Source organism: Eptatretus burgeri, chromosome 4 (genome assembly GCF_056783735.1).
Source record: "Eptatretus burgeri isolate ZD-2024b chromosome 4, Ebu_testis_v1, whole genome shotgun sequence".
In the NCBI taxonomy this organism is placed as follows: domain Eukaryota; kingdom Metazoa; phylum Chordata; class Myxini; order Myxiniformes; family Myxinidae; genus Eptatretus; species Eptatretus burgeri.
This window is the reverse complement of record NC_140964.1, coordinates 86,781,156-86,795,793: the sequence shown is the minus strand read 5'-3', so window position 1 is coordinate 86,795,793 and position 14,638 is coordinate 86,781,156. Positions and strand designations below refer to the sequence as shown.

The 14,638-nt window shown below is 44.0% G+C and overlaps 1 protein-coding gene across 1 annotated transcript in view; it reads right to left on the bottom strand.

Moving 5' to 3' along the window:
- LOC147028604 (uncharacterized) overlaps positions 1–14,638 on the bottom strand; it is a 150,268-nt gene that overhangs the window by 92,678 nt on the left and 42,952 nt on the right. The window contains exons 2-3 of the mRNA XM_085879189.1: positions 4,126–4,207; positions 2,139–3,713 (exon numbers count right to left, since the gene is read on the bottom strand). Coding sequence (XP_085735315.1) covers positions 2,139–3,713; positions 4,126–4,207 — 1,657 coding nt within the window. The remainder of the gene's footprint in view (positions 1–2,138; positions 3,714–4,125; positions 4,208–14,638) is intronic.

The window sequence follows — 14,638 nt, the reverse complement described above, 5'->3', positions numbered from 1 at the left end:
TATATATATATATATATATATATATATATATATATATATATATATATATATATATATATATATATATATATATATATATATATATATATATATATATATATATATATATACATATTGTGGACGCTGGACTACCGTTATTCTCAGGTTTTCCATCTGTCTGTATGTATGTAATGGACAGCTCTGGAGGCCAGAGGAGTCAACCGATTTTAATGAAACTTGACTGGTCGGTTCATACCAGCATATAGTTGTATGATTTTGAGCACCGTTGCTATGAACGCCACCGTAGGAAACGGGACTTTGAAATTTTTGAAAAAAATCCCAAAAATATATTTATATTTTTTTCGAAAATCAAAAATCAGCTTCCATGCTTTTATGCGCACTATAATCAACCTCTTTGTCAAAAATTTTCAGCACGATCCGTCAAAAACTATGACTAGTATGCAATTATATAGCGACCACCCATGTCGCCTTCCGGCTTGTGTGTATATATACATATATACATATATATATATATATATATATATATATATATATATACATATATATATATATATACATATACATATATATATATATATATATATATATACATACATATATCTTCTTCTTTCGGCTGCTCCCGTTAGGGGTCGCCACAGCGGATCATCAATATGATCCGCAGAGTGATTTGGCACATGTTTTACACCGGATGCCCTTCCTGACGCAACCCTGGTCACCTCTTGCGACACAGGGATCTGGTACACCTATTTTAACCGGGGTATACACCGGCCCAGTACACTGGTACTCATTTCGCCGACCTCGGAAGGATGACAGGCTGAGTCAACCCCCTGGTATATTAATTCAGTGGCCCAACGGGGCTTGAACTCAGGACCTTTTGGATCCCAAGCCGCTGCCCGAACCACTGCGCCAACACCATGGATATATATGGATATATATATATATATATATATATATATATATATATATATATATATATATATATATATATATATATATATATATATATATATATATATATATATATATATATATATATATATATATATATATATATACATACATACATACATACATGTATTGTTGCGGGTCCGGGGTGGCGGGAATCTGACCCGGTCCCTGGTCCCACCCTCGCCACCACCGTCTCCGGGAGTCTACAACGCCGGCCAGCTTGGCACAGGCCTCGGGTCACGCGTCTTCAATATATATATATATATATATATATATATATATATATATATATATATATATATATATATATATATATATATATATTCAGTAGCAATACCCGTGCATATGCATGGGATAGCAGTACAACATAGCTGGTAGCAGACAACAGACCGTACACGGGGAATGACAAAAATTTTGTGGTACTATGGAACGCCAAGACTTCCCAAACATTGTCGACATGTCCGCTAAGTGCCACAGCAATTTCATAGGGATCGTGTGACAGCAAGCTGAGTTTTTAGTGTGCAAGCTTGGTGTTATAATCAAGAATATATATATTTATATATATATATATATATATATATATATATATATATATATATATATATATATATATACATACGTGTGTGTGTGTGTGTGTGTGTGTGTGTGTGCGTGCGTGCGTGCGTGTGTGTGTGCGCGCGCGCACACTGGGGGTTTACCTCGTAAGATGTCAGCCATTATAAAGCTTGCAGTGTCAGTGTGAGAAATGTCTGAGGATATCCTGAAGACTCAATAGCTCAGTGGGCTGTCAGCATGTAAATGATGTGGTCCATGGGTTCATCGTCCTGGGTTGACTCAGAATCTTTTCACACGAGCCCCATGCAGGAAACTTTTCCTGTTTATCATATATATATATTCTTAACTTCCACTAACTGTGGAATTTTGAATTGAAACTTGATTGAACAGAGTGAAGACAATTTTTTTTTTTGGAACCCTATCTGTTACCCTCTCAATTATAAAACAATAACTTCCCTTGGCAATTTCACTGATCCAAACAGTTAATTTGAAACAATAAGTTCCTGAACAAGCATAACGCTAATGTGAAGTTCAAAAAGACAACTTTGATTTGTAATTACTTTTCTATGACAAACTTAATAAACTAAACTTACTCTTGGCATTCATATAAGTTCCAAATCAACTCTGTGTCCTACCTTGTCGCCGGTTGTGCAGGAGGATGACACTGTAAGATGTTCCCAACCTGTCCACAGTAGGCAAAACCAGCAGCTGGTGAGTTGGAATGTCCATGGCCATATCGGCTGTCTCCAGTCAGAGGTAAGGCCTGGTAGGCCTTAATCTGTTTCTCTGGAGAATATGGCACATAACATCCAGCTCCTGGTGGTGAGTGTTGTGCCCGTGCTGCCCGACGTTGAACACCTGATGATATTGCTGCTCGACCACGTCGTGGAAGTGACCCTGTGTCTGGGATGTTACATCCCGAGAGTTGGACTGGTGGTTCTCTGCGGAGACTTCTGGTTGCTGATGGACCCGGGCGGCCACGAGGACGGGGTGTACGAGGAGAAGCAGCAGCTGAAGTTGGATGCGATTCTGAGATGTACATTGGTGAAGCTGCATTATACCGGTCACGGTATGCTGTCGATGTCGGTGCTGCCGGCTCTGAGACACAAGAGCGGGGATCTGAGGCAACACGCGTCAGTCGAGTTTTGGGCCTGAAATCTGGTGGGCCGCAGATAGAGAGAGGACTGTGGTGAGATGGAGTAGTAAAGTGGGCTGATGAAGCCAGATCATCAGGAAAATTGCAGTTGAGATGAAGCAGTGAAGATGGTGGCTGAACAGCAAGAGGGCGCAGCGGAGATCCTACATCTCGCTCAATGACATGTCTTTCTGAGGGCCATGGGTGGATAAGTGCAGCACTTGGTGGCAATGGGGGTAATTCCTCCTGAGTTGACTGGCTGCTGAGTGGAGGTCGGATTTTCAGTGGAGATCCATTCTCATCTTCATATTGTGTCCGCACCTCACCAGCCATTGTATTGGCACGACGACGAGGCTGAGAGATGCGGGTGCTTGGCAACAAAGGCGAGCGAGACATATTTGGTGCACAGCAAACAGCATAGACATGCCCATTGTGGGTAGGGGCTGCTGGCAGTGGAGTTTCAAAAGCAGCCTGCCGAGGCAGGGGCTGGCTACAACGGCTAGGCAGGCCTAGAGGTGTGCTGTTTGATGGAAGATTGACGTACTCACAAGGTGATGGTGGCCGAGGACAGCCAGGTGAGCATGAAACCTGGCGGGTAGAGTAAACCGGGAATATGTCCTTGGTGGGCAGCATACCTGGTGAGGGGCGCTGCTCAAGTACAGAACCGGAGAGACCCAAGAAAGATGAGGGACCATGCATACAGGCTGGTGATGCTGAAAACACATCGGCAGGCGAAGTCCTCCGGCTAAGACCACGCACAAGAGCAGCACTCTGTGCAGCCTCTCTTATTGAAAGCTGCAATGATGAACGATGGAAGCTGGTAGGTGATGCTGGAGCCACAGGGTAACCATATCCTAAAGGAGCGTAGGGGTGTCTTGGAGTCCCACTATCATGCAGGACAGGATCCACATATGGACAAAGCAAGGCGTCACTGTCGCAAGCACGGGAGGGTGTCGTTAGTAATGTAGGAGGCTGGTCTGCATAGTCTGTGAAGTCATAACAACCCATACGTTCTGGACGCCAGAGCGCTCCACGCTGCATGTTCTTTCGGCGACGGAGGTTTATACGAGACCAGCTTGGTGATGACAAAACAGAAGAAAACAAGAGGGAGGTTAAGTGAAAGGATTATGATGTGATGGTGAAGATGAAATAGTGAATTAGGAAATACAAATCATAATGAATATTTTTTAAAGCATTAAAAAATTTTTTTAAGATAACCATAGGAATTAAAGACAGAGAAAAACAAGGAAGACATAGTGGTGTTATTAAAACTGTAACTGCTGGTCAAATCAAACATTACAAAATTTCCTCCTCCTTGACCTTAATCCCCATCCTTCCCTATCCTTCCCAAGCCCCAACAAGCACTCCCCTGTGCACAATCCTGCCACCCCTCACCCCCCCCAGCACTTTAATGTTTTTAATACCACCTGCCCCCTATCCATCCTGTTCATTCCCTTGCTTTACACAACCCATCCCCTTTTCTGTACCGTATGCGTAGTGCCAGTGTTGCAATGAATGCCACGCTCAGTATTACGACCACCAGGATGATGCTCTGTTGTGGTGTGAGGCCTGTACCACACACATGGAGAATGGGGTGACATAAGAATTAGAAATAGGTTCTCTAAAAGCTGTGAGCACTGCTGACATTTTTGTTTAGCTTACATGACGTCACACTGTGCCACTTCGCTGCAAAGAAATGCAAGCAGCAGCTTTGACGTTCAGAGCCAGTATTACTCATCTTTCATTTTATTACAAAGAGAATTGGTTGTCATTTAGTGAAATAATTTGAGAAAATAATTTGATTAAAGCTACATAGTGTTTTAAAAATTGCTTTCAATAGCAACGACAACCTTCAGTTTTTGATCCTATTAAAATATTCAACCTTTTATGTATTTTCGTGAAAACCATGTTCACTCTAACCTACTTGTATGTATACACAAGCAACAAGCAACCCTATTTAGGGACCATCTATTTATTATGTATGCAAACACAGTAGAGATTTTGACATTCCTTCACCGACCCCAATCCCCACACCTTTACGTACCATGTTTGCACAGGCCTGAACACCTTCCCACCTGCACCCCTGTGCATGCATCATAAATAGAGTGCTGCTTACCAATAGTGGTGAGATGCATCTGAAATATGGTATTATAACTTGAATAAATTCATTTATATATTTCATTTTAAAAAATACTTTTCCTTCAGACTGTATGAAACTTATACATACTGTCATTAAACTACACAATCGAGATTTTAAACTTACTCAACAACCGCATGAATTATTCGAATGCTGATGCTCGTTAAGACAAAGTCCATGAGACAAATGTCTCTACAATAAAAACAAAAATTAAAAAATAAATTGAAAATATGGGGGAAATTCCACCTCAAAGATTTTGTTTTAACGACACTATCGTGTATCATGTTTTCAGTGCAAATGCATAATTATTACATAATACCATCTTCCCAACTTCACCTTTTACAAAGTGCCAGAATGTTTTCTTCATGTTGATGGTTCCAAAGACTGGAGGTAATGGGTGAACAAAAACTCAGCAAAAGAATGTCCAAACCTACCTTCTGCGACTGCTCCTAGTACTTCTGAATAAGAAATTAGAGTTGTCACTTTGGTAACATTATTTCCTTCTTTTCCTTCAAGGGGATTTCCCAGAACAATAACTGATCAAGACAAACTACTGTGAATTTCACAGGGGAAACACAGGGGAAACAAGATGGAGGATGCCAAGTCGGTGATTGGCTTTCGAGGCCAGCTTGGAAATGTGGCTTTTCCAGGAAAGATCATGGCAGATAGTGAGACCCAGAAGCTTGAATGAAAGGACTTCTTCAAGAGGATTGTTGAGAAAGTAGATGGGGGGGAGTTCCAGATGGTCATTTTGGAGAGACATCGTGAGAGTGTGAGATTTGTCAGGATTGAAAAACATGTTCCACATGTTGGACCAGCTTGTGATTTTATCCACATCTGAAGAGAGTGAAGAGGTTGCTGCTTGCCGATCTGAGGGATGGTAGATGGTATGGCAGAGAGTGAAGTCATCAGAAAAGAGATAAGGAGGATTTTCCAGAGTCGGAGAGATCATTGATGAAAACCAGAAAAAGAACAGGGCCCAGAACACTGCCTTGAGGAACTCCAGCCTGGACAGGAAGAGGGGATGAAAGAACTCCATTTAGGGCCACACGTTGACTGCGACAGGAGAGGAAGTCTGCGAGCCATGAGTGGAGATGTCCTTGGATACCATAGGAAGAGAGTTTGGTGATCAGGGCGGGGTGCCAGACCGTGTCAAAAGCACGTGATATGTCCAGGGATACGGCTCGGATTTCCTGTCTGGCATTGAGGACTTCCATCCATTATTGGGAGAGCAGAAGCAGCATATCCAGGGTAGAGTGACCTGGTCTGAATCTAAATTGATGATCGGAAATCAAGCCATTGGAGAAGAGGAAGGATTTAATGTCTGAAGCGATGATGGATTCCATAACCTTGCTGATGATTGGGAGAAAGCTGATTTGTCTGTAGTTGCAAGGATCTGTTTTGCACCTTTTTATGCAGGGCAGTAATGTTTACTGATTTCCAATCAGATGGCAGATGATCTTGAGCAAATGAGAGGGTGAATAGAACAGAGAGAGGGTGAGCAAGAGCAGAGAAGCAGGTTTTTAGGACACGTGGGCTGATGCCGTCGGGACCGGTTGCAGAATCTGAGTCGATGTTTGACAGCAAGCTCTCTCCTTTGTGAGAAGAAAAAGACACAGAGTCCAGGGACAGCTGGGTGTGACTGAGTAAGATGGGTACAGAAAGCAATGAGTTTAGGACACAAGATTTAGAAGCAAACACGGAGTTTAGGCATTCAGCCTTTTCCCGTGCAGTCAGTTGTGCAGCCATTTGAGGTAAGGGAGGGGATGGAGGGGGAACATACACCTGAAACAGATTTAACTCGATGCCACCAGGATTTGGAGGAGGGAGACAAGTTTGAGAGTTCAGACTTGAGATTAGAAAGATATTGTTTTCTGGCTGTCCCCAGTGTAGTGTAGTAGATTGTAGAAAAATCGTGCAAATTATATATGATACAAGCATCAAATTTGGCATTTCTGTTCTGCAGGGCTTTCTGATCAAATCTGCCCGATTGGCCATTTGAAAATCCAAGATGGCGGCCATTTTTAAAGATGGCCGCCAACTTAGCCTCCCAAAGTTGACTTTTTGCTTCGAAGTATTTGTAGTTGACCGATTTACATGATCCAAGTGTGGATGCCTATGTTTTCAAGCCTGCTGTAGTGGATTTTCCTGTTCTTAAATCCCCCTGACACACACTTTTTCTGATTTTGTACATTTGTTTATGATTTTCATACATTTTCATGACTTAACATGTATGTAGTAGTAGCTACTTATGCATGGGGTGTAGGGGTGTAGTGTGAGAGGTAGTACCTTTGTTTCAGCAGTCAGCTACATCCCTTGGATGGACTACTGGCACTGGTCCTCATCACTGGCCCAACTCTCATCTATGGCTCCAATAAGTTGCTCGTGCACAGCATCGGCCACACCCTGGTAAACCGCGTTGGCTCGCGGGCTAAACTAGATGAGGGTAGCACACAGAAGGTCTTATCTCTGCGTGTGATGGAGTACATCTAGCTCCAAATTTTCGAAGTGCACGAAGTTGAGGAAACAGATGTGCTGATTGAATCCAGGCCACTTACCAGTCCCTTAATCAACATTTCCAGTTCATCGCCAAGTAAGAATTTCTTGAAGTAGTGATTGTCAGGCACTACCAAGGCACATTGGTGACATCACTGCTGTGAAGCTCAGCATGGGGTTCAGTGTCAGCTAAGTAGGAATTTCCTTTCCATCATCCAATCAAGAAAAACATTGTTTCTTTCTTCAAACAAGAGCAAGCTGGGGGAATTTCTAAGGAGAAAGTCCTGAAAGACGACTGTCAGCTGTTCTCACGACTGTTCATCTCATGCCAGAACAGGCAGTGTGACTTGCAAGAATTCTTCAAGGATGATAATCAGTCACACCCTGCATCTCTCAGTGACAGCGGCAAGCTTCATACATGTCAGAAGTCACAGCTGGCTGAAATTCTTGAAGCGCAAGTAAACATCCCAGACAGAGAACCAAGGGGAGATGCAGTCATCATTGATGGCTCAGCACTTATCAATGCCCTACCTGCATGCACTTCAAAGATATTTGATGACTATGCTAAAGAAGACATCATCCCAAAGGTGGAATCCTATGCTGCTAGGTACGAGAGGGTGGACGTAGTGTTTGATGTGTACAAGAAGTCAAGTCTGAAGTCCGAGGCAAGGTCGAAAAGGGGGCAAGGAATCAGAAGAAGTGACAGGAACCAGTAAGACCCCAAGTAACTGGAGAAGCTTTCTTTGAGATGACAGCAACAAGACTGAGCTGTTTCACTTCCTTGCGGAAAAGATGTGTGAAGCACAGACGACAAGCACAGTCATTGTCACAAAAGGAGAAGATGCCATTAGCAACACATGATGAAGTCCTTTCAAGTCACAAGTTTGAAGTCCTTTGAAGTTTGAAGTCCTTTCATTAGCAACAAGATGCCATGTTGTCATGAAGAAGCTGACACTCGAATATTTGTACACGCCAGGGATGCAACGACGGATGGTAGCAAGTCCATTATCATTAAGGCTAATGACACGGATGTACTAGTCATAGCAATATCTGTACTGCCATCCTTACAGGAACTAGGTCTTGAGAACATGTGGATTGCCTTTGGCCAAGGAGCCAGGGCAAGATGGATTCCAGTCCATGAGGTAGTTTCTGCAATAGGGCCTGAGAAAGCTAGAGGGATCCCATACTTCCATGCGTTCACTGGATGTGACGTCGTGTCTGCCTTCCGTGGTAAAGGGAAGAAAACTGCATGGCAGACTTGGAACATCTTTGATGATGTTTCTGAAACATTCACCAATCTCAGCCAGCATCCAACATTGATTCGTGATATTGACCTGCAGAGGCTGGAGAGATTCGTTGTCCTCATGTATGACAGATCAAGCGCAGCCACTGGTGTGGACGAAGCAAGACTGGATCTCTTTGCCTGCAAGCAGAGGCCATACAACTCAATTCCACCAACACAGGCAGCCCTCAGAGAACATGCAAAGTGTGCGGCCTTTCAGGCTTGGATCATCTGGGGCCATACAACCATCTTCAATCAACACACGAGCAGTCCCGCTGAATGGGGATGGACACAGAAAGGAGAGACGTGGCAGATATGTTGGACAACACTACCCCCTATTGCAGCCAACACTACCCGAGAACTGACCAAGTGTTCCTGTAAGAACGGTTGCAACCGGATATGCAAGTGCTTTCAGTCAGGACTCCCCTGCACAGCACTCTGCAGCTGCATATGTGGACAGTAGCAACTAGAGGAACATTCGCATGGTATTCATAACTTTGAACATTTACTAGCCAGGGCCCGGTTGCAGAAAGGCCTTAGCTTCATATGACAATCATTAAAGTGGTGCAAAATCAGTAAAAGTGTGTGTCAGGGGGCTTTAAAAACAGGAAAATCCACTCCAGCAGGCTTGAAAACATAGGGGTCAACACCAAGATCATGCAAATCGGACAACTACAAATACTTCTAAGCAAAAAGTTAACTTCGGGAGGCTAACTTGGTGGCCATCTTGAAAAATGGCCGCCATCTTAGATTTTCAAATGGCCAATCAGGCAGATTTGATTAGAATCCCCTGGAGAACAAATGTTCCAAATTTGATGCTTGTATCATCATTTGCACGATTCCTCTCAAAAATTGCTGTTATCTGCCCCACTATTGAAGATTGCATTTCATCGACGATCCCCATCAAACTTGGCAGAACCAGAGCAATTTTCACGTGAAGAATGGGAAAATATTTCACCATCTCACTGTGCGAGGCTGGTAGAGTCCTACCCAAAAAGACTCGTAGCAGTCATTGCTGCAAAAATTGTTTCCACAAAGTACTAACCCAAGGGGCTGAATACTTGTGAATTTTGATTTGTGCATGTTTTTTTTTTTGCAGGTATTCCTGACATGTAACCTCCTTCAACTAAAACAGTGTTTAATTTGATCTCTTCAGTTATGAATAAATAAGTTCATTTGGAAAAATTGTTTATACATAATTCGTAATCACACTAAAATATGTAATTTCGTGTTTGTCTGTCTCACTGTTTATGCATTCGGTCGTTACTTATACAATGTTATCTCAACTTGACAGGACTAATGACTTCATTTGCCACCCCCACCTCCACACCTTCTGCCACCTCCCCAAGGAGGTTTTCCATCTTGGGTGAAATCATGGTAAGGTGTATATTCGTGTTAAGATAGCTAATCGTGCAATTTTTACAAGGCCACTTTTAATAACAAAAGTAATAATAATAAAACAAATGATAATAGCATAATAGTAATGTCATTACAAAATAATATTGATACTAAAAATATCCCCTCTCCCCAAGGGGTGAACAAATTTTTTTTTTTTTTTTTTTTTTTTTTTTTTTTTTTTTTTTTTGTATACCTTGGTCGAGGCTCGTGTGAGAGCTAACACACAACTCACAGCAAGGAGGCATGAGACAAGAGGGGCGGGAGTGGAAGGGACAAAACATTGGGGAACAGACACAGGTGAACTGTGGAAGGGAGAGGGATGGGGATGGGACGGGGAACATGGCGAGGGAAGATGGACATTAAAGGGACTTTCAGGAAGGAAAGCAGGAGAATTGAAGGAAGTGGGCTTGGGTGGATTATCAGGGGTAGAAAAGATCGAGGATTTGGATGGGGGAAGATAAGAGGTGGTGGTGAACAGCTGTTTTGAAAGCCTGAAGGGAAGAATGGGAAAGAATAGAGTGAGGAAGTTTATTCCAAAGGCGGGAAAAAAGAGGAATGAAAGAGTGAAGATGAGCAGTGATTCGTGATTTTGGTAGTTTTACCAGAAGGGGGTTGTTGGCGGACCTTGAGCGCCCTGTGGAAATGTGGTTGGGACAAATCGCAGAGAGAGCAGGGGGGCAAGGCTGGAGAGGAGTCGGTAGAAGACAGAAAGACCACCGACCAACCTGCGGTGATTGAGTGAGAGGCCCAAAGACTCAGCTTCATTGCGGGAGATGCCAATGATCTTAAAAGCCCTGGTTTCGACAGCGTGAAGTCGAGAAAGGTGGGAGGCAGGAGCACCAGCCCAGAGGGGAGAGCAGTACTCCATCAGGCTACGGACAAAAGCTTTGTAAGTGGTCAGGAGCTCAAGAGGGCCGAGGAAGGACTTTGCACGACGGAGGATTCCCATTCGGCGACTGGCTTTTGAGGCAAGGTTGGAAATGTGACTTTCCCAGGAAAGGTCATGGCAGATAGTGAGACCCAGAAGCTTGAAAGAAAAGACTTCTTCCAGAGGATTGTTGAGAAAGTGGATGGGGGGTTTTGTAAACGGTCCTTTCGAAGAGACATAGTGAGAGTGTGAGATTTGTCTGGATTGAAAGACATGTTCCACGTGTTGGACCAGTTTGTGATTTTATCCAGATCTGCAGTGAGCGAAGAAGCTGCTGCTTGCCGGTCTGAGGGATGACAGATGGTACGGCAGAGGGTTGAGTCATCGGCAAAGAGAAATAGAGGATTTTCCAGAGAGTCCGAGAGATCATTGATGAAAACCAGAAAAAGAACAGGGCCCAGAACGCTACCTTGAGGAACTCCAGCCTGCACAGGAAGAGGGGATGAAAGAACTCCATTTAGGGCCACACGTTGACTGCGACAGGAGAGGAAGTCTGCAGAGCCATGAGTGGAGATGGCCTTGAATACCATGGGCAGAGAGTTTGGTGAGTAGGGCAGGGTGCCAGACTGTGTCAAAAGCACGTGATATGTCCAGGGATACGGCTCGGATTTCCTGTCTGGCATTGAGGACCTCCATCCATTGATGGGAGAGCAGTAGCAGCATATCTAGGGTAGAGTGACCTGGTCTGAAACCAAATTGATGATTGGAAATCAAGCCATTGGAGAAGAGGAAGGATTTCATGTCTGAAGCGATGATGGATTCCATAACCTTGCTGATGATTGGGAGAAGGCTGATTGGTCTATAGTTACAGGGATCTGTTTTTGCACCTTTTTATGCAGGGCAGTGATGTTAGCAGATTTCCAAGCAGATGGCAGATGACCTTGGGAAAATGAGAGGGTGAATAGAACAGAGAGAGGGTGAGCAAGAGCAGAAGAGCAGGCTTTGAGGACACGTGGGCTGATGCCGTCTGGACCGGTTGCAGAATCTGACTCGAGGTTTGAAAGCAAGCTCTCCACCTTGTCAGGAGAAAAGGATACAGAGTCCAGGGACAGTTGGGTGCGACTGGGTAAAGTGGGTAGAGATAGTGATGGGTTTGGCACACAAGATTTAGCTGCAAACACCGAGTTTAGACATTCAGCTTTATCACGTGTGGAATCAGCAGTGCGGCCATTTGAGGTAAGGGAGGGGATGGAGGGGGAACATACACCAGAAACAGATTTGATTAAACGCCACCAGGATTTTGAGGAGGGAGAGAGGTTTGAGAGTTCAGACTTGAGATGAGAAAGATGTTGTTTTCTGGCTCTCCTGAGGGTAGATACACACTTGTTCCGAGCTTTGTGGAAAGAACTGAGATTGCCCTCAGTTGGGTTTGCTTTCCATGAGGCAAAGGCAAGTTGTTTCAGGACAACTGCCTCTGCCACAAGCTTCAGTAAACCAAGGGCGGGAGGAAGGGTAAGACAACTGAACACGAGAGGGGATAAATCTGTGCATGAGGGAGAGCAAGTTTCTTTGAAAGAATTCCCAGGATGAGTTGATGTTTGAGAAAGTAGTGATAGGAGACCAGTCTGTAAGTTTGATGGCTGCTCGGAGACCCTGCCAGTCGGCTTGAGTGAAAAGCCAGACTCGACGGCGGTGAGGTGGTTCTCTGATAACAGCCAGAGAGATGTCCACTTTAATAAGGACGTGGTCAGAAGAACCAATTGGAGCGAAGGAAGAGCAGCAGATATTGTCAGGGAAATTTGTCAAAATCAGATCCAGAAGAGATGGAGTACCATTGGTTGAGATCCGGGTCGGGAAGTTGACCGATTGAGTCAGTCCCAATGAGTCACAGAAAGCTTTTGCTGATGTCCCATGGCAGGTGAGAGAGGTACCCACACCTAGCCAACTGGCGTGATGACAATTGAAGTCGCCACATAAGAGGAAGAGAGAGTTTGGATGAGAAGATAGAAGATGGTCCATGTTTTCGGAGAGTGAGGTGTAGATGGAGTCATCACTGTTCGGTGGACGGTACAGTACACATATAAACATGAGGTGGGAGTGGAGGGGAAGCCGAAGCCAGAGGTATTCCTGGGGGTGTGGGGAGTGAGAGCAGTGCAGGGAGAGTGAGGAATAGAGTCTTTGATGAAGAGAGCAACACCTCCACCAGGACGAGGCTCAGGTCTGTCATACCGTAAGAGGGAGTAACCAGGGAGAGATACTTGGGAGTCAGACACGTCTTGGGAGAGGAAAGTTTCTGTTAGGCAGATAATGTCTGGTTTGTCAGTGGCAACCTGCATGGAAAGATCTGAAAGGTTTGAGCGAAAGGCCCCGGATATTTGAGGTCCACACTTTTAATGAAGAGGTAGGGGAGGAGGCTTTTGGTGCAGGAGGTGGAGGGGCGGGGGAGGGTCGGACGAGGGACGAGGGGAGGTAAGGAGGGTTGCTGAAGGAGTGTGGGGTATTGCAGAATAGCGAGGGGAGGGGGCCGAATGAGGAGGAGAAAAGGCTCTGTGGTGCTGTGAGAGAGGGGGACAAGAGACAAGGAAGATGGCAGTTGAGGATTTGAGGAGGTGGAGTGAAGAGATGGAGGTGAGAGGGCAGTGGAGGGAGGCAGGTTGGTGGATGAGAGGGGGCAACTTAGAGAAGGAAGAGTGAGGGGGATGAAAGGTGGGAGAAAGGTGAGGGGGAATTTTTGAAAGAGGTGAGAGGGAGGCTTGGAGGGAGAAGAGTGGGATGGTTGCTTTGAGAGTGAGAGTGAGGGTGAGGGGGTGAGTTGGCACTGAAGTTGGAAAAAAGAATGGTTGATGGAAAGTAGCATCCATGGCAAACTGTGGTTTTTAAAAGTTTTAGGTCAGATATACGATTTAACACAATTCTTGATGGATGCAATGAAGGCGAATTCAGAGCATGGAGAGAAGAAGCGCTGTAATAGTTGGATTTTTTAGGCAAGGAATGAAGGAGAGGTCGAAATGAGAGCAGTCTGTTAAAATAGCAGAAGAGTAGTGCATTGTGAAACAGTAAAGAGTACCACATGTGTGAGAGAGGAAGATGAAGCATTATAAGATCGTTTTGTTGTTAATATTAATGTATGAGAGAGTTCAACAGATTAGGTCATGGAAGTGTAAAAAAAAAAAAAGAAATCGAGGAAGACGAGGAGGAAGTTAAGAGGAAGAAGTAGCAGAATCGGGAGAAGGTTGTTGTTGTTGTTGTTGGGTTTTTTATTTTTTTTTATTTTTTTTTTTTTGAGATAAGAAAGAGATTAGTTGGGAGAATGGGGGATATTTGGAAAGTGGGGAGGATGAAAATTGAAGGTAATGGGGAGGATAGAAATTGAAGGTAATGGGGAGAAAAAACAAACAAACAAATGCCGTGTTAACATGTATAAATAGCTTATCGTGTTGTTTCATGGGGCAAGCCTACCAGAAGTAAAAAAAAATATGAAAACCACAAACACGTTTGATTGCATTTTTAAACAGTCGCTACTGTTGTTTCGCACTAAAGCTGAAAGAAATCAGGAGGAATCCTAATATCCTTGAGGCATTCTTTGCTTATTGTGTCCACCAGAGACTAACAGAACTGAGTCTAGATCGACTGCAATCTATACACTGTGAAACAGTAAAGAGTACCACATGTGTGAGAGAGGAAGATGAAGCATTATAAGATCGTTTTTGTTGTTAATATTAATGTATGAGAGAGTTCAACAGATTAGGTCATGGAAGTGTAAAAAAAAAAAAAAAGAAATCGAGGAAGACGAGGAGGAAGTTAAGAGGAAGAAGTAGC